We start from the raw sequence: 24,084 nt of genomic DNA, 5'->3' as shown, positions 1-24,084 counted from the left end.
TAAGATGCATAAAAGATAAACATCACATGCAATCAATATAAGTGATATGATATGGCCATCATCATCTTGTGCTTGTGATCTTCATCTTCGAAGCACCGTCGTGATCACCATCGTCACCGGCGTGACACCTTGATCACCATCGTAGCATCGTTGTCGTCTCGCCAATCTTATGCTTCCACGACTATCGCTACCCCTTAGTGATAAAGTAAAGCATTACAGCGCAATTGCATTGCATACAATAAAGCGACAACCATATGGCTCCTGCCAGTTGCCGATAACTTGGTTACAAAACATGATCATCTCATACAATAAAATTTAGCATCATGTCTTGACCATATCACATCACAACATGCCCTGCAAAAACAAGTTAGACGTCCTCTACTTTGTTGTTGCAAGTTTTACGTGGCTGCTACAGGCTTAAGCAAGAACCAATCTTACCTACGCATCAAAACCACAACGATAGTTTGTCAAGTTGGTGCTGTTTTAACCTTCGCAAGGACCGGGCGTAGCCACACTTGGTTCAACTAAAGTTGGAGAAACTGACACCCGCTAGCCACCTTTGTGCAAAGCACGTCGGGAGAACCGGTCTCGCGTAAGCGTACGCGTAATGTCGGTCTGGGCCGCTTCGTCCAACAATACCGCCGAACCAAAGTATGACATGCTGGTAAGCAGTACGACTTATATCGCCCACAACTCACTTGTGTTCTACTCATGCATATAACATCAACACATAAAACCTAGGCTCGGATGCCACTGTTGGGGAACGTAGTAATTTCAAAAAAATTCCTATGCACACGCAAGATCATGGTGATGCATAGCAACGAGAGGGGAGAGTGTGATCTATGTACCCTTGTAGACCGACAGCGGAAGCGTTAGCACAACGCGGTTGATGTAGTCGTACGTCTTCACGGCCCGACCGATCAAGCACCGAAACTACGGCACCTCCGAGTTTTAGCACACGTTCAGCTCGATGACGATCCCCGGACTCCGATCCAGCAAAGTGTCGGGGAAGAGTTCCGTCAGCACGACTGCGTGGTGACGATCTTGATGTTCTACCATCACAGGGCTTCGCCTAAGCACTGCTACAATATTATTGAGGATTATGGTGGAAGGGGGCACCGCACACGGCTAAGAAAACGATCACGTGTATCAACTTGTGTCTAGGGGTGCCCCCTGTCCCCGTATATAAAGGAGCAAGGGGAGGAGGCCGGCCGGCCCTATAGGCGCGCCAAGGAGGAGTCCTCCTCCTAGTAGGAGTAGGACTCCTACTAGGAGGGGGAAGGAAGTGGGGAGGGAGAAGGAAAGGGGGGCGTCGCCCCCCTCTCCTAGTCCAATTCGGACCAGGGGGGAGGAGGCGCGTGGCCCACCCTGGCTGCCCTTCTCTTTCTCCACTAAGGCCCATATGGCCCGTTACTTCTCCTGGGGGGGGGGGTTCCGGTAACTCTCCGGTACTCCAGTTTTCTCTGAAATCACCCGGAACACTTCCGGTGTCCGAATATAGCCGTCCAATATATCAATCTTTATGTCTCGACCATTTCGAGACTCCTCGTTATGTCCGTGATCACATCCGGGACTCCGAACTAACTTCGGTACATCAAAACTCATAAACTCATAATATAACTGTCATCGAAACCTTAAGCGTGCGGACCCTACGGGTTCGAGAACAATGTAGACATGACCGAGACATGTCTCCGGTCAATAACCAATAGCGGAACCTGGATGCTCATATTGGCTCCTACACATTCTACGAAGATCTTTATCAGTCAGACCGCATAACAACATACGTTGTTCCCTTTGTCATCGGTATGTTACTTGCCTGAGATTCGATCGTCGGTATCTCAATACCTAGTTCAATCTCGTTACCGGCAAGTCTCTGTACTCGTTTCGTAATACATCATCTTGCAACTAACTCATTAGTTGCAATGCTTGCAAGGCTTATGTGAACATGTATAAGTCATGAAGAAAGCAATACCAACATACTAAACGATCGGGTGCTAAGCTAATGGAATGGGTCATGTCAATCACATCATTCTCCTAATAATATGATCTCGTTAATCAAATGACAACACATGTCTATGGTTAGGAAACATAACCATCTTTGATTAATGAGCTAGTCAAGTAGAGGCATACTAGTGACGTTTAGTTTGTTTATGTATTCACACAAGTATTATGTTTCTGGATAATACAATTCTAGCATGAATAATAAACATTTATCATGATATAAGGAAATAAAATAATAACATTATTATTGCCTCTAGGGCATATTTCCTTCACCCCTGCCCCTCCTGGTGACCACGACGTGCTCTCCGGCTCACCGACCACCACGCGTTCCTCGCTTGGGTTGTTGACGCCTGAGTCTGGTGACCGCACCGTGCTCTCCGGCTCTGCGACCACCACGCGTTCCACGTCCAGTCTGCCGACACCCGCGACCTCCGGGTCGACGCAGGCCCCGTCCCGCGCAAGCTCCAGCCTTGGCTTACCTGTGTCTTCCAGGTTGCCTTCAGGCTCGGCTTCGCGCTCGGGCTCCCCGGCTGCTTCGGCATCATCACGCGCCACCCCCCTGTCCGGCCATCCCACGCGCCGGCCCGCGGCTTCCGTCTGCTATCTCCCGCGCTCCACAGAGATTGTCGTCGCCGAGCAGTCCCTTGCGCGTGCTCTGCTTGCCATGGTCGCCGGCAACCTAACCGGTGTCTCCTGCAGCGAGGTTGCCGCCCTGCTATGCGCCAAGTTCGAGCTCAACGGCCGCGACTTCTCAGTTCATCCCCACGCTCCAGAAGACTTTCTCATCCGTTTCTCCGACCCCGTGCTCCTGGCTCGCGTGGCCATCGCTGGCAAGGCTCGTTGCCCACAGTTCCGGCTGTTGTTCCACCCCTAGAGCAACTCGGCGCGCTCCGAGCCGGTCACCGCCCTCTTCCTCGTTAACCTCGAGCTTTACGGCATACCGGATCACGCATGGCACCGCTCCTCTGCGGAGATCCTGCTCTCCCCCTTCTGCAAGGTTGAACACCTAGACCAGGAGACGCGTAGTGGGGCTAACATGGCCGTCTTCAAGCTCTCGGCCTAGACCACCAATCCGGACGGATCCCGCTCACCGTCGAGCTGCTGCTCCCCGTAGACGATGGGATTGGGGTTGATGCTGCTCCTGAGAGCGCGGAGCGGCTCGCGCTCCGCCTGGACCGCTTCCCAGTCCGCATCTACCTGGCCGAGTGTGTCGACTACCGCCGGCTAGTGCCGCCACCGCCCCCTCCGGCGGCTGACGACTCCGGTGATTCCAACCATAGCTCCCCGCCCGTCCCTCCATGCTGGCCGCAACACCACCAATTTCCGCCCGATAATCCTGATCCCCGGCAGCCTCCGGCGAATGGTGGTCACCGGCGCTACCGCCGCCGTGCGTTGTGCCGCCCGCTTGGCGTGGCTGGGAAGGCATCCTCGGGGCCCACCCTGGTGCCGTCGCTTTAGCCAACCGAGTCTCCGCCCTGCTTCGTCTGGGCTCCTCTACTTTGGATAAGGGCCACACCCTGTCCCCGCCTCAGCGCGTGATCCCGTGACCATGCAGATTGCTTTGGCGCCGTGCGATTCAAATAGGCTGGCTCTTGTCGTTAGCCCAACAACCGCGCCCTCGGCCCCACCACCTGCCTCGGAGCCGGTGATTCCAGAGCCTTCCAGCCCGATCGCGCAGCGCCAAGTGGCCGATGTGGATGCGCCAACCTTGACCGCGGTTGACCAAAACGAGACCCCGGGCGTGGGCCGCCCGACAGTTGTGGACCATGCGCCCGACTCCCCGCCAATCGCCGCCCCCTGCCCCGAATCTCCCTCGGGTGCCGCATCGCAGGACCTTCCCCCACCAGCACACGAACCGGTGGGCCCGCAAAGCGCTTTTGGCGCCAATCCCACCGAGTGGCCGAGAGCCCCATGCAACCCCAGCATGCATGTGGACGCCCCTCTGCCCAATCTTGGCCCCTCTTGATGCGTGGACTGTAACGCCGCCATGCAACCTTCACGCGCCTCTCCGGATGGCAGCTCGCTATCCTACCCAACTCTGCCTCCCCTGGCCTGCGTCGCGTTCAAACACGACCCTTGACCAGTCCGCATCGCCAGCTGTCGAGCCTGCCCGGTCGCCGGACAGTCTGGAAGCTGCAGATTCGATGGACCCCGCCCCCCCTCATTGCCTCCCCGGCCATTGGCCGTGCGTCGCTTGCCCACCCGCTCTCGACCCCACGGGGTGTTTTGTCGGGCTGCTCGGGCTATCCCTCCCAGGAAGATTTCCGGCACCCCCCCCCCACGCCTCCCCGATGGCTCGCCCCTCCCTGCATCGGATCCCTGCATGATCCTGTTCCCTCCTGCGGTTGGCCGCGTCCTGCCCGCCTCGGATTCCCATGTGATCATGTCCTCCCCTGCGTCGACTGATGCGTTGGTCCCTTCCCCCGGCCGGCCCCGCTCCCCGCCTGTGGTGGACCCTACCGTGCATGTCGTTGATCCCGAGGCCATGCAGCGGCCCACGGCCATGTTTCTCTCCCTGCTTGATTCGGCTCAACAGGTGACCGATCAGGTTTTGCCTCAACCCATACCCGCTCCACGGCGCCGTCGCAATGCCGTCCCGCCCAACTTTACCCCGTGCAGAAGCAGCCGCATTGCCAAGACTGACTGTGGGCTGGATTCCGAGCTGAAAGCTAAGCGCGTTCTTCTCCAGCACCTTGGGCTCCTTGAGGATGATGGCCGGGTGGACGACGCCATGCTTGCGAAGTATGCCCAGCTATTCGCGCGTCCGCTCACGGAGGACGTCATTCAGGCCTTCGCGGATTACTATGGCTGGCAAATCCCTCGTGGCGTAACACAGCTCCTCGATCGTGCGCCGGTTCAACCGTTCCTAGTCCCTTCCTAGGGCTCTCCTCTCGTTCTTTGCCCCCCCTCTTCTCCATGGATTGTAATCTCAAGTTGGTTTTTTGGAACGTGCGCGGCCTCAACTCCTGCGCAAGACGTACGGCTGTTCGGTCTCTGGTCTCATGTGTCTCCCCCTCGATCGCTGCCTTAGCGAAACGAAGCTTGTTGTGTTCACCGCCGCTCTTGTTACTGAGAACCTGGGTCCCTTGTATGGGGGCGACTTCTTCTTCCTCCCAGCGTCCGGGACCCGCGGTGGCATTCTGATTGCATGGCGCGACTCCGAGATATCCCTGTCCCGACCGGAGATTGGTGATTTCCATGTCTCTGCCCTCGTCACTTCCCTCACCGGTGGGCGGCACTGGTGGCTCTCCGCTGTCTATGGCCCCCAAGATGACGCGGCTAAGGTGGAGTTTCTTGCGAAGCTGCACAACTTTTGCCTCACCTGGGCGGGCCATTGGCTCATAGGGGGCGACTTCAACATGATCCTCTCCTTCGCGGATAAGAATAATAATCGCCTGCACCATCGCTCCATGAGCTGTTTTCACCGCTTCGTTGCCGACATGGAGCTCCGTGACATGTACCTCCACGGCTGGAGGTACACTTGGTCGAATGAGCAGGACTCCCCCACTCTCGTGCGCAATGATCGAGTTCTCTGCACTCCTAGCTGGGATGCCTGCCAACCTACCTGCTCGCTTCACTGTCATGCCTCGACGACCTCTGACCACGCCCCGCTCTTGCTGGATTGCTCCCAGCAGCCCGGAATGCGCATGTGCTTTCACTTTGAACGCTTATGGTTTAAGCTCGATGGTTTCCAGGAAGTGGTGGCGGAGGCATGGAACGCCGAGCCTCCGGCCGCCGACCCCTTCCGCCGGCTGTACCAACGCCTAAAATTCACTACCCGTCGCCTCCAAAGTTAGAGTGCATGACGTGTTGGCTCGGTCTCCCTCCAGCTCTAGGTTGCGCACGAGCTCATTGCCCGGCTAGATGCAGCTATGGATCAGTGGCCTCTCTCCCTGCTCGAGACTTGGTTGCACAGGAACCTCAAGCTCAAATACCTCGGCCTCGCGTCCCTTGAGCGCACGATCGACCGGCAACGTGTGCGCCTATCTTGGCTTCGCGAGGGGGACGCCAACTCGACCTTCATCAAGATTCGCGCCTCTCACGTCTCCACAAGAAGAGGATCCGGCACCTGAGCGTGGGCGACGTGCTTGTTTCTGACGACGCCGGTATGGCAGAAGCTGCCTTCAACAACTTCGCTGGCATCCTAGGTGCAACTGACTCGCGTGTTTCCACCCTCAACCTTGAGGCTTTTGATGGCCGTTCCTTCGACCTTTCGTCCCTCGAGGTTCCTTTCTCCGAGGCTGAAATATGGGCGGCGGTTAAGCAGCTCCCGTCTGGCAAGGCGCCGGGCCCCGGCGGCTTCACGTTCAAATTTCTTCGCGCTTGCTGGGATGTCATTAAGAAGGATATTTGCGACGCTTTTGATAAGCTTTTTCACATGAACGGCATGGGCTTCCAGAAGCTTAATGAGGCCTTCATCACCCTTCTCCCGAAAAAGTCCGACGCTACCTCTCTTTCGGATTATCGACCGATCAGCCTCATTCAGCTCTTCGCCAAGCTCTTCGCCAAGGTTTTGTCGCTTCGGCTTGCTCCTCATCTTGGCGCCATGGTTTCCTCTAATCAGAGCGCCTTCATCTCGGGCCGCAGCATCCACGACAATTTCATCCTTGTCCAGCAGACAGCCCGTCAGCTCCACAACATGCGTGCCTCGTGTGTGCTCCTCAAGCTTGACATTGCGCACGCCTTCGACTCCGACTCCTGGCCGTTTCATCTTCAGGTCCTTCGCCACCTTGGCTTTGGTCCTCGTTGGTGAGAGTGGATATCCATCCTTCTCTCCACTGCCAAGACCCGTGTATTGATCAATGGCAACCCGGGCCCGCCAATCTTTCATGAGAAGGGCTTGCGTCAGGGACGATCCTGTCTCCCCGATGCTATTCGTGCTGGTCATCGACATCCTCAACTATCTACTTTAATTCGCCACCAGTTCTGGCGTGCTGCGTCGCCTCACCGAGCGCCGGATGACCTCGAGCATTTCCTTCTATGCGGACGACGTGGTCATCTTCTGTCACCCTGACCCGCAGGAGCTTTTTGTCATTCGTGAGCTGCTTCACATTTTTGGTGCTGCCTCCGGCCTTCACACTAACTTCCAGAAGTGTTCAGCCACACCCATCCAATGCTCAGACGCGCAGCTGGTGCATACCGCCGGCATGCTCGCCTGCCCAATCGTGCACTTCCCGATCACCTACTTGGGCATTCCTCTCTCGGTTCGAAAAGTCTCTGCGGCTGCTCTTATGCCTCTGGTGGAGCGCCTGGCCCGCAAGCTTCCTACTTGGTGCGCTTCTCTTCTCTCCTGCGGCGAGAGGTTGGCCTTCGTTCGTCATGTCCTTGCTGCTATGCCCACCCACCTCCTCTTGGCCATGGCTCTGCGGCCTTCCATCCTCAAGAAGATCAACCGTATCATGCGCGAGTTCCTTTGGCACGGTGGCAGCGATTCCTCGGGTGGTGGTAATATCGTCAGCTGGCGCAAGGTGTGTTGTCCGCTGGAGTTCGGGGGCCTGGGCATTCGGGACCTACAGCTCACGGGCATTGCTCTTCGTGCCCGCTGGCTTTGGCTCAAGGCCACTGACCCCTCTAGGCCGTGGAGACATCTTCATTTCCCGTCTGGCGCTGATGTCCAGGAGATCTTCAATGCTTCCACGAGGTGGATCTTGGGGGACGGAAATTCTTGCCTCTTCTGGACGGACAGGCGGATCAAGGGGCAATCCGTCAACAATCTTGCCCCGGCCATTCTCGACTTGGTCCCCAAGAGGCTCCGTCGGACGCGTTCCGTCGCGCAAGGTCTGCTGGGCAGGGCTTGGATCTCCGACATCTGTGGCGCCTTGGGGCCCGAGGCCATGGTGTAGTACGTGGAACTCTGGAGACGTCTACAACATTTACCCCTTTCTACCGCCTAGACGAGCTGCGTTGGCGTTGGACGAGCAGCGGCTCCTACTCCGCTAAGTCCTGCTATCTGGCGATGTTCTCCGGTTCCACCATTGCCCCGCACTGGAAGCTTATTTGGCTTTCTTGGGCCCCTCTTCGCATCCAGTTCTTCGCCTGGTTGGCTGTCTTGGATCGCTGCTGGACTACTGCCAAGCTTGCTCAACATGGGCTCCCGCATGATGATCTCTGCCCGCTTTGTGCCCAGGAGCTCGAGACGATCGACCACCTGCTTCTCCGCTGCTTTTCTCTAGGACCGTCTGGCACGAGATCTTTGCTTGGTGCCGCGCCCCGATCCCCCTACCCCATGACTACCAGGCCTCCTTCCTGGACTGGTGGTCGGCCTCGGTCGCGGTTGCGCCTACCGCCATGCGCAAGGGGCTCTCCTCCCTGGTGCTTCTTTCCGCATGGTCCATCCTGCGTCACCGCAACGCATGCCTCTTCGACAATGCAAGCCCCTCCACCGTGCTGCTCCTCCAAGCCATCAAGGACGATGCTAGGGTTTGGGCCTCAGCCGGCACCAAAGACATAGCTAATCTCATGCCACCTTGAGCCTCTTCAGGCTGAGCATCCCGTGTTCTGCTCGTGTAACCTCTCCCTATGCTTCTCTGCGTACGTAGTGAGCGGTTACCCCCCCTCCTCCTGTGAAACTCTTGTTCTCTTCTACCTATCAATGGAATGATACGCAATCGTTGCGTATTCGCGAAAAAAAATCATGCAACGGCGTTGATGAGGGTGTGTGCCCTCTCCTTGGAGAGAACATCGTGACGAGATTATCTTTGTAGACAAAGATATCATCAGTAAGATAAGGGTTTTATGTCACTCGGCATGAGACACCCTCGAGGACAATTCCGTCACTTGGCTCACATTGTGAAAAATATATCTTTCATTCGGATGAACCTCACTCGGTTTATTAGGAGACCAGCGGTATGCAGCATTGATGAAGACGTTACCAAGATTTGAAGCTTGACATTTCTACTAACAATTAGAACGTCCATAACCTCCAGTAGCGGACATGTATTATTACTCTTTAACACACCTGTAACGTAGCAGCAGTCGAGGGGTAGCAAACCCTATATAAGCATACCACTGGCGTCCAATTACGGGTTCAAAACCTCTGTAACAACAAATCCATACGCAAGAAACACCTCTCCAAAGAGGGGTCTGAACCTGTATAATCACCCACCAACGCGTCGTTAGATCATGCCTTGTTCTCCTACCTCTCTCATTATCAGATTTACCCAACGACATATTCCCTCTAGCGACCCCAGCAAGCGAATGAAACAAAAATAGACCATAAGAATCACAACTTAAGAACCTTGATTAAACCAAAATTCAACAACATCGAATTTGTTAGCTATCTTACAATATCCATGCAGAGAAGAATAGAAACCACATAAATATTCTAAAATCGAGTGTCGCACCCTGCTCATCAAAGAACTAACAATCTCGAATGGTGAAAATGCTAATAATGAACTCTGGCCACCATGCAACAAAACCATGAACTAAAAAAACCAACCGCAATGGCAGGAGTAGGATAGTTCATGTGCTCTAGTAGTCATAGGTTCCTCACAACCATGGAACTGTTGATAAAGAACAATGGATGCAATGCATGTTGGAAATATGCCCTAGAGGCAATAATAAAAGCATTATTATTATATTTCCTTATTCATGATAATTGTCTTTATTCATGCTACAATTGTGTTATCTGGAAATCGTAATACATGTGTGAATAACAGACACCAACATGTCCCTAGTAAGCCTCTAGTTGACTAGCTCGTTGATCAACAGATAGTCATGGTTTCCTGACTATGGACATTGGATTTCATTGATAACGAGATCACATCATTAGGAGAATGATGTGATGGACAAGACCCAATCCTAAACATAGCACAAGATCGTATAGTTCATTTGCTAGAGTTTTTCCAATATCAAGTATCTTTTCCTTAGACCATGAGATCGTGTAACTCCCGGATACCGTAGGAGTGCTTTGGGTATACCAAACGTCACAACGTAACTGGGTGACTATAAAGGTAGACTACGGGCATCTCCGAAAGTGTCTGTTGGGTTGACATGGATCAAGACTGGGATTTGTCACTCCGTATGACGGAGAGGTATCACTGGGCCCACTCGGTAATGCATCATCATAATGAGCTCAAAGTGACCAAGTGTCTGGTCACGGGATCATGCATTACGGTACGAGTAAAGTGACTTGCCGGTAACGAGATTGAATGAGGTATTGGGATACCGACGATCGAATCTCAGGCAAGTAACATATCGATTGACAAAGGGAATTGCATACGGGGTTGATTGAATCCTCGACATCGTGGTTCATCCGATGAGATCATCGTGGAGCATGTGGGAGCCAACATGGGTATCCAGATCCCGCTGTTGGTTATTGACCGGAGAGTCGTCTCGGTCATGTCTGCTTGTCTCCCGAACCCGTAGGGTCTACACACTTAAGGTTCGGTGACGCTAGGGTTGTGAAGATATGTATATGCAGTAACCCGAATGTTGTTCGGAGTCCCGGATGAGATCCCGGACGTCACGAGGAGTTCCGGAATGGTCCAGAGGTAAAGAATTATATATAGGAAGTGCTGTTTCGGCCATCGGGACAAGTTTCGGGGTTATCGGTATTGTACCGGGACCACCGGAGGGGTCCCGGGGGCCCACCGGGTGGGGCCACCTGTCCCGGGGGGCCACATGGGCTGTAGGGGGTGCGCCTTGGCCTAGATGGGCCAAGGGCACCAGCCCCAAAAGCCCATGCGCCTAGGGTTCCACTTAAGGGAAGAGTCCAAATGGTGGAAGGCACCTCTAGGTGCCTTGGGGGGGAGGGAAACCTCCCCTTGGCTGCCGCACCTAGGAGATTGGATCTCCTAGGCTGGCGCACCACCCCCCTTGGCCCTCCTATATATAGTGGGGGAGAGGAGGGACTTCATACACCAGCCCCTGGCGCCTCCCTCTCTCCCCGTTACGTCTCTCTCTCGTAGTATAGGCGAAGCCCTGCTACTGTGACGCCCTACATCCACCACCACGCCGTCGTGCTGCTGGATCTTCATCAACCTCTCCTTCCCCCTTGCTGGATCAAGAAGGAGGAGACGTCTCCCGTCCCGTACGTGTGTTGAACGCGGAGGTGCCGTCCGTTCGGCGCTTGGTCATCGGTGATTTGGATCACGTCGTGTTCGACTACATCATCACCGTTCTTTGAACGCTTCCGCACACGATCTACAAAGGTATGTAGATGCATCCGATGACTCGTTGCTAGATGAACTCCTAGATGGATCTTGGTGTAACGAGTAGGAAATTTTTTGTTTTCTGCAGCGTTCCCCAACAGTGGCATCATGAGCTAGGTCTATGCGTAGTTCTTCTTGCGCGAGTAGAACACAATTTGTTGTGGGCGTAGATTTTTCAACTTTCTTGCCGCTACTAGTCTTTTCTTGCTTCAGCGGCATTGTGGGATGAAGCGGCCCGGACCAACCTTACACGTACGCTTACGTGAGACCGGTTCCACCGACTAACATGCACTAGTTGCATAAGGTGGCTGGCGGGTGTCTGTCTCTCCCACTTTAGTTGGAGCGGATTCGATGAACAGGGTCCTTATGATGGGTAAATAGAAGTTGACAAATCACGTTGTGGCTTTAACGTAGGTAAGAAGTCGTTCTTGCGAGAACCCTAAATTCAGCCACGTAAAACTTGCAACATCAATTAGAGGACGTCTAACTTGTTTTTTGCAGCAAGTGGTTTGTGATATGATATGGCCAAAGTTGTGATGAATGATGAATGATCTATATGTGATGTATGAGATGTTCATGCTATTGTAATAGAAATCACGACTTGCATGTCAATGAGTATGACAACCGGCAGGAGCCATAGGAGTTGTCTTTATTCTTTTATATGACCTGCGTGTCATTGAGAAACGCCATGTAAATTACTTTACTTCATTGCTAAACGCGTTAGCCATAGTAGTAGAAGTAATAGTTGGCAAGCAACTTCATGGAGACACGATGATGGAGATCATGGTGTCAAGCCGGTGACAAGATGATCATGGAGCCCCAAGATGGAGATCAAAGGAGCTATGTGATATTGGCCATATCATGTCACGTTTATTATTTGATTGCATGTGATGTTTATCATGTTTTGCATCTTGTTTACTTAGAACGACGGTACTAAATAAGATGATCCCTCATAATAATTTCAAGAAGTGTTCCCCCTAACTGTGCACCGTTGCGACAGTTCGCTGTTTCAAAACACCACGTGATGATCGGGTGTTTTATTCAGACGTTCACATACAACGGGTGTAAGACAGATTTACACATGCAAACACTTAGGTTGACTTGACGAGCCTAGCATGTACAAACATGGCCTCGGAACACAGAAGACCGAAAGGTCAAGCATGAGTCGTATAGAAGATACGATCAACATGAAGATGTTCACCGATGTTGACTAGTCCGTCTCACGTGATGATCGGACACGGCCTAGTTAACTCGGATCATGTAATACTTAGATGACTAGAGGGATGTCTAATCTAAGTGGGAGTTCATTAATAATTTGATTAGATGAACTTAATTATCATGAACTTAGTCTAAAATATTTTACAATATGTCTTATAGATCAAATGGCCCACGTAGTCCTCAACTTCAACGCGTTCCTAGAGAAAACCAAGCTGAAAGACGATGGCAGCAACTATACGGACTGGGTCCGGAACCTGAGGATCATCCTCATAGCTGCCAAGAAAGATTATGTCCTACAAGCACCGCTAGGTGAAGCTCCCGTCCCACAGAACCAAGACGTTATGAACGCTTGGCAGACACGTGTTGACGACTACTCCCTCGTTCAGTGCGGCATGCTTTACAGCTTAGAGCCGGGGCTCCAAAAGAGTTTTGAGAGACATGGAGCATATGAGATGTTCAAAGAGCTGAAAATGGTCTTTCAAGCTCATGCCCGGATCGAGAGATATGAAGTCTCCGATAAGTTCTTCAGCTGTAAGATGGAGGAAAATAGTTCTGTCAGTGAGCACATACTCACTATGTCTGGGTTACATAACCGCTTGTCTCAGCTGGGAGTTAATCTCCCGGATGATGCGGTCATTGACAGAATCCTCCAGTCGCTTCCACCAAGCTACAAGAGCTTTGTGATGAACTTCAACATGCAGGGGATGCAAAAGACCATTCCTGAGTTGTTCTCAATGCTGAAATCAGCGGAGGTAGAAGTCAAGAAGGAACATCAAGTGTTGATGGTCAATAAAGCCACTAAGTTCAAGAAAGGCAAGGGTAAAAAGAACTTCAAGAAGGACGGCAAGGAGGTTGCCGCGCCCGGCAAGCAAGCTGCCGGGAAGAAGCCAAAGAATGGACCCAAGCCCGAGACTGAGTGCTTTTATTGCAAGGGAAGCGGTCACTGGAAGCGGAACTGCCCTAAATACTTAGCAGACAAGAAGGCCGGCAAAACAAAAGGTATATATGATATACATGTAATTGATGTGTACCTTACTAGTGTCCGTAGTAGCTCCTGGGTATTTGATACCGGTGCAGTTGCTCACATTTGTAACTCAAAGCAGGGGCTGCGGAATAAGCGGAAACTGGCAAAGGACGAGGTGACGATGCGCGTCGGGAATGGTTCCAAGGTCAATGTGATCGCCGTCGGCACGCTACCTCTATATCTACCTTCAGGATTAGTTTTAAACCTTAATAATTGTTATTTAGTGCCAGCTTTGAGCATGAACATTGTATCGGGATCTCGTTTAATTCGAGATGGCTACTCATTTAAATTCGAGAATAATGGTTGTTCTATTTATATGAGAGATATGTTTTATGGTCATGCTCCTATGGTGAATGGTTTATTCTTTATGAATCTCGAACGTAATACTACACATGTTCATAATGTGAGTACCAAAAGATGTAAGGTTGATAATGATAGTCCCACATACTTGTGGCACTGCCGCCTTGGTCACATAGGTGTCAAATGCATGAAGAAGCTCCATGAAGATGGACTTTTAGAGTCTCTTGATTATGAATCATTTGACACGTGCGAACCATGCCTCATGGGTAAGATGACCAAGACTCCGTTCTCAGGAACAATGGAGCGAGCAACCAACTTACTGGAAATCATACATACTGATGTGTGCGGTCCAATGAGTGTTGAGGCTCGCGGTGGCTATCGTTATGTTCTCACGCTCACTGATGATTTAAGTAGATATGGGTATATCTACTTAATGAAACACAAGTCTGAAACCTTTGAAAAGTTCAACGAATTTCAGAGTGAGGTTGAAAATCAACGTGACAGGAAAATCAAGTTTCTACGATCAGATCGTGGAGGAGAATACTTGAGTCACAAATTTGGCACACACTTAAAAAAATGTGGAATAGTTTCACAACTCACGCCGCCTGGAACACCTCAGCGTAATGGTGTGTCCGAACGTCGTAACCGCACTCTATTAGATATGGTGCGATCTATGATGTCTCTTACCGATTTACCGCTATCTTTTTGGGGCTATGCTTTAGAGACTGCCGCATTCACTTTAAATAGGGCTCCGTCGAAATCCGTTGAGACGACACCGTATGAATTATGGTTTGGGAAGAAACCTAAGCTGTCGTTTCTAAAAGTTTGGGGATGCGATGCTTATGTCAAGAAACTTCAACCTGAAAAGCTCGAACCCAAGTCGGAAAAATGCGTCTTCATAGGATACCCAAAAGAAACTATTGGGTACACCTTCTACCTCAGATCCGAAGGCAAGATCTTTGTTGCCAAGAATGGGTCCTTTCTAGAAAAAGAGTTTCTCTCGAAAGAAGTAAGTGGGACGAAAGTAGAGCTTGATGAAGTATTACCTCTTGAACCGGAAAATGGCGCAACTCAAGAAAATGTTCCTGAGGTGCCTGCACCGACTAGAGAGGAAGTTAATGATAATGATTAAGATACTTCTGATCAAGCTCCTACTGAAATTCGAAGGTCCACAAGGACACATTCCGCACCAGAGTGGTACGGCAACCCTGTCTTGGAAATCATGTTGTTAGACAACGGTGAACCTTCGAACTATGAAGAAGCGATGGCGGGCCCGGATTCCGACAAATGGCTAGAAGCCATGAAATCCGAGATAGGATCCATGTATGAAAATGAAGTATGGACTTTGACTGACTTGCCCGTTGAACGGCGAGCCATAGAAAATAAATGGATCTTTAAGAAGAAGACAGACGCGGATGGTAATGTGACCATCTATAAAGCTCGACTTGTCGCTAAGGGTTATCGACAAGTTCAAGGGGTTGACTACGATGAGACTTTCTCACCGGTAGCGAAGCTAAAGTCCGTCCGAATCATGTTAGCAATTGCCGCATTCTACGATTATGAGATATGGCAAATGGGCGTCAAAACGGCATTCCTTAATGGTTTCCTTAAGGAAGAATTGTATATGATGCGGCTGGAAGGTTTTGTCGATCCTAAGAATGCTGACAAGGTGTGCAAGCTCCAACGCTCGATTTATGGGCTGGTGCAAGCATCTCGGAGTTGGAACATTCGCTTTGATGAGATGATCAAAGCGTTTGGGTTTACGTAGACTTATGGAGAAGCCTGCGTTTACAAGAAAGTGAGTGGGAGCTCTGTAGCATTTCTCATATTATATGTAGATGACATACTATTGATGGGAAATGATATAGAACTCTTGGACAGCATCAAGGCCTACTTGAATAAGAGTTTTTCAATGAAGGACCTTGGAGAAGCTGCTTATATATTAGGCATCAAAATCTATAGAGATAGATCGAGACGCCTCATAGGTCTTTCACAAAGCACATACCTTGATAAGATATTGAAGAAGTTCAATATGGATCAATCTAAGAAGGGGTTCTTGCCTGTGTTATAAGGTATGAAATTGAGCTCAGCTCAATGTCCGACCACGGCAGAAGATATAGAAGAGATGAGCGTCATCCCCTATGCATCAGCCATAGGTTCTATTATGTATGCCATGCTGTGTACCAGACCTGATGTAAACCTTGCCGTAAGTTTGGTAGGAAGGTACCAAAGTAATCCTGGCAAGGAACACTGGACAACGGTCAAGAATATCCTGAAGTGCCTGAAAAGGACTAAGGAAATGTTTCTCGTTTATGGAGGTGACGAAGAGCTCGTCGTAAAGGGTTACGTCGACGCTAGCTTCGACACAGATCTGGATGACTCTAAGTCACAAACCGGATACGTGTATATTTTGAATGGTGGGGCAGTAAGCTGGTGCAGTTGCAAGCAAAGCGTCGTGGCGGGATCTACATGTGAAGCGGAGTACATGGCAGCCTCGGAGGCAGCACATGAAGCAATATGGGTGAAGGAGTTCATCACCGACCTAGGAGTCATACCCAATGCGTCGGGGCCAATCAAACTTTTCTGTGACAACACTGGAGCTATTGCACTTGCCAAGGAGCCCAGGTTTCACAAGAAGACAAGGCACATCAAGCGTCGCTTCAACTCTATTCGTGAAAATGTTCAAGATGGAGACATAGATATTTGTAAAGTACATACGGACCTGAATGTAGCAGATCCGTTGACTAAACCTCTCCCTAGAGCAAAACATGATCAACACCAGAATTCCATGGGTGTTCGATTCATGACAATGTAACTAGATTATTGACTCTAGTGCAAGTGGGAGACTGTTGGAAATATGCCGTAGAGGCAATAATAAAAGCATTATTATTATATTTCCTTATTCATGATAATTGTCTTTATTCATGCTATAATTGTGTTATCCGGAAATCGTGATACATGTGTGAATAACAGACACCAACATGTCCCTAGTAAGCCTCTAGTTGACTAGCTCATTGATCAACAGATAGTCATGGTTTCCTGACTATGGACATTGGATGTCATTGATAACGAGATCACATCATTAGGAGAATGATGTGATGGACAAGACCCAATCCTAAACATAGCACAAGATCGTATAGTTCGTTTGCTAGAGTTTTTCCAATGTCAAGTATCTTTTCCTTAGACCATGAGATCGTGTAACTCCCAGATACCGTAGGAGTGCTTTGGGTATACCAAACGTCACAACGTAACTGGGTGACTATAAAGGTAGACTACGGGCATCTCCGAAAGTGTCTGTTGGGTTGACATGGATCAAGACTGGGATTTGTCACTCCGTATGACGGAGAGGTATCACTGGGCCCACTCGGTAATGCATCATCATAATGAGCTCAAAGTGACCAAGTGTCTGGTCACGGGATCATGCATTACGATATGAGTAAAGTGACTTGCCGGTAACGAGATTGAACGAGGTATTGGGATACCGACGATCGAATCTCGGGCAAGTAACATATCGATTGACAAAGGGAATTGCATACGGGGTTGATTGAATCCTCGACATCGTGGTTCATCCGATGAGATCATCGTGGAGCATGTGGGAGCCAACATGGGTATCCAGATCCCGCTGTTGGTTATTGACCGGAGAGTCGTCTCGGTCATGTCTGCTTGTCTCCCGAACCCGTAGGGTCTACACACTTAAGGTTCGGTGACGCTAGGGTTGTGAAGATATGTATATGCAGTAACCCGAATGTTGTTCGGAGTCCCGGATGAGATCCCGGACGTCACGAGGAGTTCCGGAATGGTCCGGAGGTAAAGAATTATATATAGGAAGTGCTGTTTCGGCCATCGGGACAAGTTTCGGGGTTATCGGTATTGTACCGGGACCACCGAAGGGGTCCCGGGGGCCCACCGGGTGGGACCACCTGTCCCGGGGGGGCACATGGGCTGTAGGGGGTGCGCCTTGGCCTAGATGGGCCAAGGGCACCAGCCCCAAAAGCCCATGTGCCTAGGGTTCCACTTAAGGGAAGAGTCCAAATGGTGGAAGGCACCTCTAGGTGCCTTGGGGGGGAAGGAAACCTTCCCTTGGCTGCCGCACCTAGGAGATTGGATCTCCTAGGCTGGCGCACCACCCCCCTTGGCCCTCCTATATATAGTGGGGGAGAGGAGGGACTTCATACACCAGCCCCTGGCGCCTCCCTCTCTCCCCGTTACGTCTCTCTTTCGTAGTATAGGCGAAGCCCTGCTACTGTGACGCCCTGCATCCACCACCACGCCGTCGTGCTGCTGGATCTTCATCAACCTCTCCTTCCCCCTTGCTGGATCAAGAAGGAGGAGACGTCTCCCGTCCCGTACGTGTGTTGAACGCGGAGGTGCCGTCCGTTCGGCGCTTGGTCATCGGTGATTTGGATCACGTCGTGTTCGACTACATCATCACCGTTCTTTGAACGCTTCCGCACGCGATCTACAAAGGTATGTAGATGCATCCGATGACTCGTTTCTAGATGAACTCCTAGATGGATCTTGGTGTAACGAGTAGGAATTTTTTTTTTCTGCAACGTTCCCCAACAATGCAGTACTTTTAACAAGATATATAGCCAATCACGTACCTGGCAATCGCAAGTGTGGAAGTTTCATGTGCTCTTATTGTCATATGATCTGGCATTGGTGGAAATGGAGAGGTGTAGTAGGGAGCTCACTCATAGCTCGTCGGTGTAGATGAACATATACATCAAATTAAGCTCCCTAGGGGACCTCTCATGTTATCAGCCTTCAGAGTTGTCCGAATTTTTACTTAGGACGGGTCTAGCCGTCCAATCAGAGTTAACATTCCCGCCTAGGCCATTATAATTGCATTCAATGTTGACATATTATACAAGGCATGAATTTTGTGGTAATAATTACAAATCTCTCATCCTCTCTAACTAGATTTATTTCATAAGCTTTGGAACTGGTCGGTTAAAATATCGATCTCTCCCTCAAGCATGGGTCCCATGTGCACTTCCTTTAGCCCAATACAAGAAACTTGCTCCCAGACATAGATTTTCTTGTAAGTTTTGTAACTTGCCTCTCCCCCAATATGTCGGTCCCATATATATGCACGTGCTTGCCAGAAGTCATGTTTTATATCTAGCTGTTAGAAGGGAGCATTTTTTAAGTACATTCAAGTAGCCCGATATCCCACCAATGACACAAGTTTTTTTTCCATTTTCAATCTAAAGCTCCCTTATGTTGTAGTTGCTATCTCTTGATCTAAATGTGCTCATGATGAGTATACTAAACATAATGGCTGCCTAGTCTAGTGTACACAAGCCCCGCCCACTGGGTTATACAGGCGATTATGTCCTAATCCTATATCATGACCATCATGTTGTACTCAATTTTCACTTCATGTTGAAAGCATATTTGCAACATGATTGCCCAACTCCTTTTTTAGGGCTAAACTCATTTTGTTAACATGGTCACATATTGTATAGTTGCAGATGTGACCTAATGGAGTAGCCCACTGGATCGTGCCAACCTTATACATGGGGCCCGCCATGGGTCTCCTAGTTGTGTTCTTTGTGCACTACTCCTCTAGAACAATCTTGGATACATTTGTTTTTTCTTATTGTCATGTTGTTTATGTTTAAGAATAAACGATACATTAGATAGGAAATAATATAAGTAATACTTGTAAGAAGTCTGAATTAATTAGCGCACATGTAATACTTGTAAGAAGTCTTAATTAAACTACAGAGAGAATGATAAATTTTTGGATGAGTAACCCAATCACTTGATCACACACACACCCGTGCAACTCAAATGTGCCTTTGCATATGGCCAACCCGGCCCAGTTAGTTCTTTTGCTTTTGGCAACCAAATATGATCTCCAGCACCTGCCAGGATTATTCCGTGCAAGTAGCCAAATAAGGGAAAGACAGTAAAACGGCTAAATTCTTCTAGTATATAGCACTCACCTGTCAATACCAAGTATAAAATTGGTGTCACAAAACTATTTTGTTGAATCATAGCCGGCACCAAAGACATAGCTAATCTCATGCCACCTTGAGCCTCTTCAGGCTGAGCATCCCGTGTTCTGCTCGTGTAACCTCTCCCTATGCCTCTCTGCGTACGTAGTGAGCGGTTACCCCCCCTCCTCCTGTGAAACTCTTGTTCTCTTCTACCTATCAATGGAATGATACGCAATCGTTGCATATTTGTGAAAAAAAATCATGCAACGGCGTTGATGAGGGTGTGTGCCCTCTCCTTGGAGAGAACATCGTGACGAGATTATCTTTGTAGACAAAGATATCATCAGTAACATAAGGGTTTTATGTCACTTGGCATGAGACACCCTCGAGGACAATTCCATCACTTGGCTCACATTGTGAAAAATATATCTTTCATTCGGATGAACCTCACTCGGCTTATTAGGAGACCAGCGGTATGCAGCATTGATGAAGACGTTACCAAGATTTGAAGCTTGACATTTCTACTAACAATTAGAACGTCCATAACCTCCAGTAGCGGACATGTATTATTACTCTTTAACACACCTGTAACGTAGCAGCAGTCGAGGGGTAGCAAACCCTATATAAGCATACCACTGGCGTCCAATTACGGGTTCAAAACCTCTGTAACAACAAATCCATACGCAAGAAACACCTCTCCAAAGAGGGGTCTGAACCTGTATAATCACCCACCAACGCGTCGTTAGATCATGCCTTTTTCTCCTACCTCTCTCATTATCAGATTTACCCAACGACATATTCCCTCTAGCGACCCCAGCAAGCGAATGAAACAAAAATAGACCGTAAGAATCACAACTTAAGAACCTTGATTAAACCAAAATTCAACAACATCGAATTTGTTAGCTATCTTACAATATCCATGCAGAGAAGAATAGAAACCTCATAAATATTCTAAAATCGAGTGTCGCACCCTGCTCATCAAAGAACTAACAATCTGAATGGTGGAAATGCTAATAATGAACTCTGGCCACCATGCAACAAAACCATGAACTAAAAAAACCAACCGCAATGGCAGGAGCAGGATAGTTCATGTGCTCTAGTAGTCATAGGTTCCTCACAACCATGGAACTGTTGATAAAGAACAATGGACGCAATGCAGTACTTTTAACAAGATATATAGCCAATCACGTACCTGGCAATCGCAAGTGTGGAAGTTTCATGTGCTCTTATTGTCATATGATCTGGCATTGGTGGAAATGGAGAGGTGTAGTAGGGAGCTCACTCATAGCTCGTCGGTGTAGATGAACATATACATCAAATTAAGCTCCCTAGGGGACCTCTCATGTTATCAGCCTTCAGAGTTGTCCGAATTTTTACTTAGGACGGGTCTAGCCGTCCAATCAGAGTTAACATTCCCGCCTAGGCCATTATAATTGCATTCAATGTTGACATATTATACAAAGCATGAATTTTGTGGTAATAATTACAAATCTCTCATCCTCTCTAACTAGATTTATTTCGTAAGCTTTGGAACTGGTCGGTTAAATTATCGATCTCTCCCTCAAGCATGGGTCCCATGTGCACTTCCTTCAGCCCAATACAAGAAACTTGCTCCCAGACATAGATTTTCTTGTAACTTTTGTAACTTGCCTCTCCCCCAATATGTCGGTCCCATATATATGCACGTGCTTGCCAGAAGTCATGTTTTATATCTAGCTGTTAGAAGGGAGCATTTTTTAAGTACATTCAAGTAGCCCGATATCCCACCGATGACACAAGTTTTTTTTTCCATTTTCAATCTAAAGCTCCCTTATGTTGTAGTTGCTATCTCTTGATCTAAATGTGCTCATGATGAGTATACTAAACATAATGGCTGCCTACTCTAGTGTACACAAGCCCCGCCCACCGGGTTATACAGGCGATTATGTCCTAATCCTATATCATGACCATCATGTTGTACTCAATTTTCACTTCATGTTGAAAGCATATTTGCAACATGATTGCCCAACTCCTTTTTTAGGGCTAAACTCATTTTGTTAACATGGTCACATATTGTATAGTTGCAGATGTGACCTAATGGAGTAGCCCACTGGATCGTGCCAACCTTATACATGGGGCCCGCCATGGGTCTCCTAGTTGTGTTCTTTGTGCGCTACTCCTCTAGAACAATCTTGGATACATTTGGTTTTTCTTATTGTCATGTTGTTTATGTTTAAGAATAAACGATACATTAGATAGGAAATAATATAAGTAATACTTGTAAGAAGTCTGAATTAATTAGCGCACATGTAATACTTGTAAGAAGTCTTAATTAAACTACAGAGAGAATGATAAAATTTTGGATGAGTAACCCAATCACTTGATCACACACACACCTGTGCAACTCAAATGTGCCTTTGCATATGGCCAACCCGGCCCAGTTAGTTCTTTTGCTTTTGGCAACCAAATATGATCTCCAGCACCTGCCAGGATTATTCCGTGCAAGCAGCCAAATAAGGGAAAGACAGTAAAACGGCTAAATTCTTCTAGTATATAGCACTCACCTGTCAATACCAAGTATAAAATTGGTGTCACAAAACTATTTTGTTGAATCATCCCCCCCCCCCCCTGCGCACGGTCTAAAATGGCTTATTAGACTAAGAAATGAGTAGCCTCAGTGAAGGATAAGAGCAAGAGGGTTAGAGGAGAAATCATATTCTTATTGTCACCTTATATATAACGTACAAAAATAAACATAGCTATCCAACAATATATAGTCAAGTTGTAAGGCAGCAAGTGTGTATCTGTCACGCCACCCTGATCAAATTGATGGAGGAGCACATTGAATATTCTGGTCAGCGCAATTACCATATATGCATAGACCAAAAGATATAAGTTGAGTGTGCTTTTCTGAACACTCAATATAGCGATGACGAGAAAGCCCCCCTCCCCCTCCCCGCGCTTTAGATTATAAACCAACGGCCAACAACAAAGTTCATCCAACAAGATAGTTCAAGGTGCAAAAAAAAATAAAGTCGAACAGTTTGTTATTTCACAACCAACGCACCACGAGCTGTTCCGAATAGATTACATGGCACATCAGGTAATTAATGAAACAAATCTAAAAAAACAAGGTACTTTGATACAACTTAGAGAAACCAATTAAATGACCTAGTTTTGGAAGCCTCGCCTTAGAGAGATGTAGTATAAGAAATTCATGAATTTTTACAATCCTAAGTGGTATGATTACTGAATCAAGTAACAAAAATTGTGACGCTTTATGTACAATTTTCTTACAACAAACTAGTGCATTATTATCTTTGATTACAAGCTAGTAGATCAAACATTTCAGAAATCACACGTACCGTGAACAATATACAGAAACAACACACAAAGAATCCGGTAATTAATTCTCAGTGAACAAAATTAGTTGGACTACGAGCAATATCCGCAAATTGATAATACATCACATGCATAACCAGCGATTAATAAAAACCCGAACGATAAAACATGGACATTAGCAAGGAAGAAGATCCACCTATATTGGATGCACTCTATTGCTGTATCCAGATTTCAGAGTAACTAATTCTTGTCTGTTCTCTCTCGATTCTGCTTCTGATATCTCATATCTGCTATATGTATTCTATAAACTACTGGAGGATTATAGGCTTAGTTACCATTTACACTTAATTACATAATAGTGAATCATGAATCCTCAAAACAAAAATGAGCTAGCAAGCAAAGAAAGAAACACAAATGGACCCCTGAGTCATCACAAAAGTGGGCACCTGACAAAGATCCAATTAATCACCACCATATTGCTCTCAAATGCATGCGAGAGTGATCAATTACTATGTCGATATCATGATGAACACATATATTGCTTAATATACAGTGCACGTGTGTGTATGTAGCTAATCAAGCACTGAATTTCATTATTACTCACAAAATAAAGAAAACACGATTGATTAGACATCGAATCCAGAGGGGTGTAGCTCACCGGTGACTAGTGCCTGTCGAGCCTGGACATGCCAACCATGGAGGCCGCCACGGGGGCGTAGTAGTAATAGTGAGTCGACCCCGAGACCACCTGAGTCGGGGCTCTCGTGCGGCGGAAGGCCATGCCGGAGAACCGCACGGCCACGAGCAGCGCCGTGCCGAGCTCCACGGCCATGGCGACGACTTCGTGCAGCCGGCAGATGCTCCTCCGCATGACCACCCCCAGCACCACATGGATCGCGCAGTCCATGGACGACATCGGTCGGCCGGCCAGCCAGCCGGCGTCAAATGTGAGATCGACCCTCGCCGGTGCCGACGACCTAGCTTCTCTCTAGCTAGTTAGTTTTCTTTGGAAGCCTGGCGTTGTGTGTTCGATCGAACTAGCTAGCTTGCGGCGTGTGTTTTAGACGGCAGGTAGAGGTTGCTTTTGTCATCTACCTTCCAATAAAGATTTGGTAGCTAG

At 48.7% G+C, this 24,084-nt stretch overlaps 1 protein-coding gene across 2 annotated transcripts; it reads right to left on the bottom strand.

The window, feature by feature from the left end:
• Positions 1–19,522: 19,522 nt before the first annotated feature.
• LOC147982116 (uncharacterized) lies at positions 19,523–24,084 on the bottom strand. 2 transcript variants are annotated; one of them, XM_087514237.1, is made up of 2 exons: positions 23,623–24,084; positions 19,523–22,105 (listed from the first exon to the last, which is right to left on the bottom strand). In XM_087514237.1, exon 1 carries the CDS (start codon positions 23,878–23,880, stop codon positions 23,629–23,631), a length of 252 nt encoding a protein of 83 aa, XP_087370363.1. In that variant the 5' UTR covers positions 23,881–24,084; the 3' UTR covers positions 19,523–22,105; positions 23,623–23,628. The 2 variants fall into 2 exon arrangements, with proteins under 2 accessions (XP_087370363.1, XP_087370362.1); XM_087514236.1 differs by lacking the exon at positions 19,523–22,105 and adding an exon at positions 22,127–23,410.

This window comes from Triticum urartu, chromosome 3A (assembly GCF_056163025.1).
Source record: "Triticum urartu cultivar PI428250 chromosome 3A, HENAU_Tu73, whole genome shotgun sequence".
NCBI lineage: Eukaryota > Viridiplantae > Streptophyta > Magnoliopsida > Poales > Poaceae > Triticum > Triticum urartu.
Note: the sequence above shows the minus strand (reverse complement) of the source record. Positions and strands in the feature narration are given on the sequence as shown.

Coding starts and splice junctions, on each gene's coding strand:
- LOC147982116 (XM_087514237.1), bottom strand. CDS start 23,880: ATGTCGTCCATGGACTGCGCGATCCATGTGGTGCTGGGGGTGGTCATG.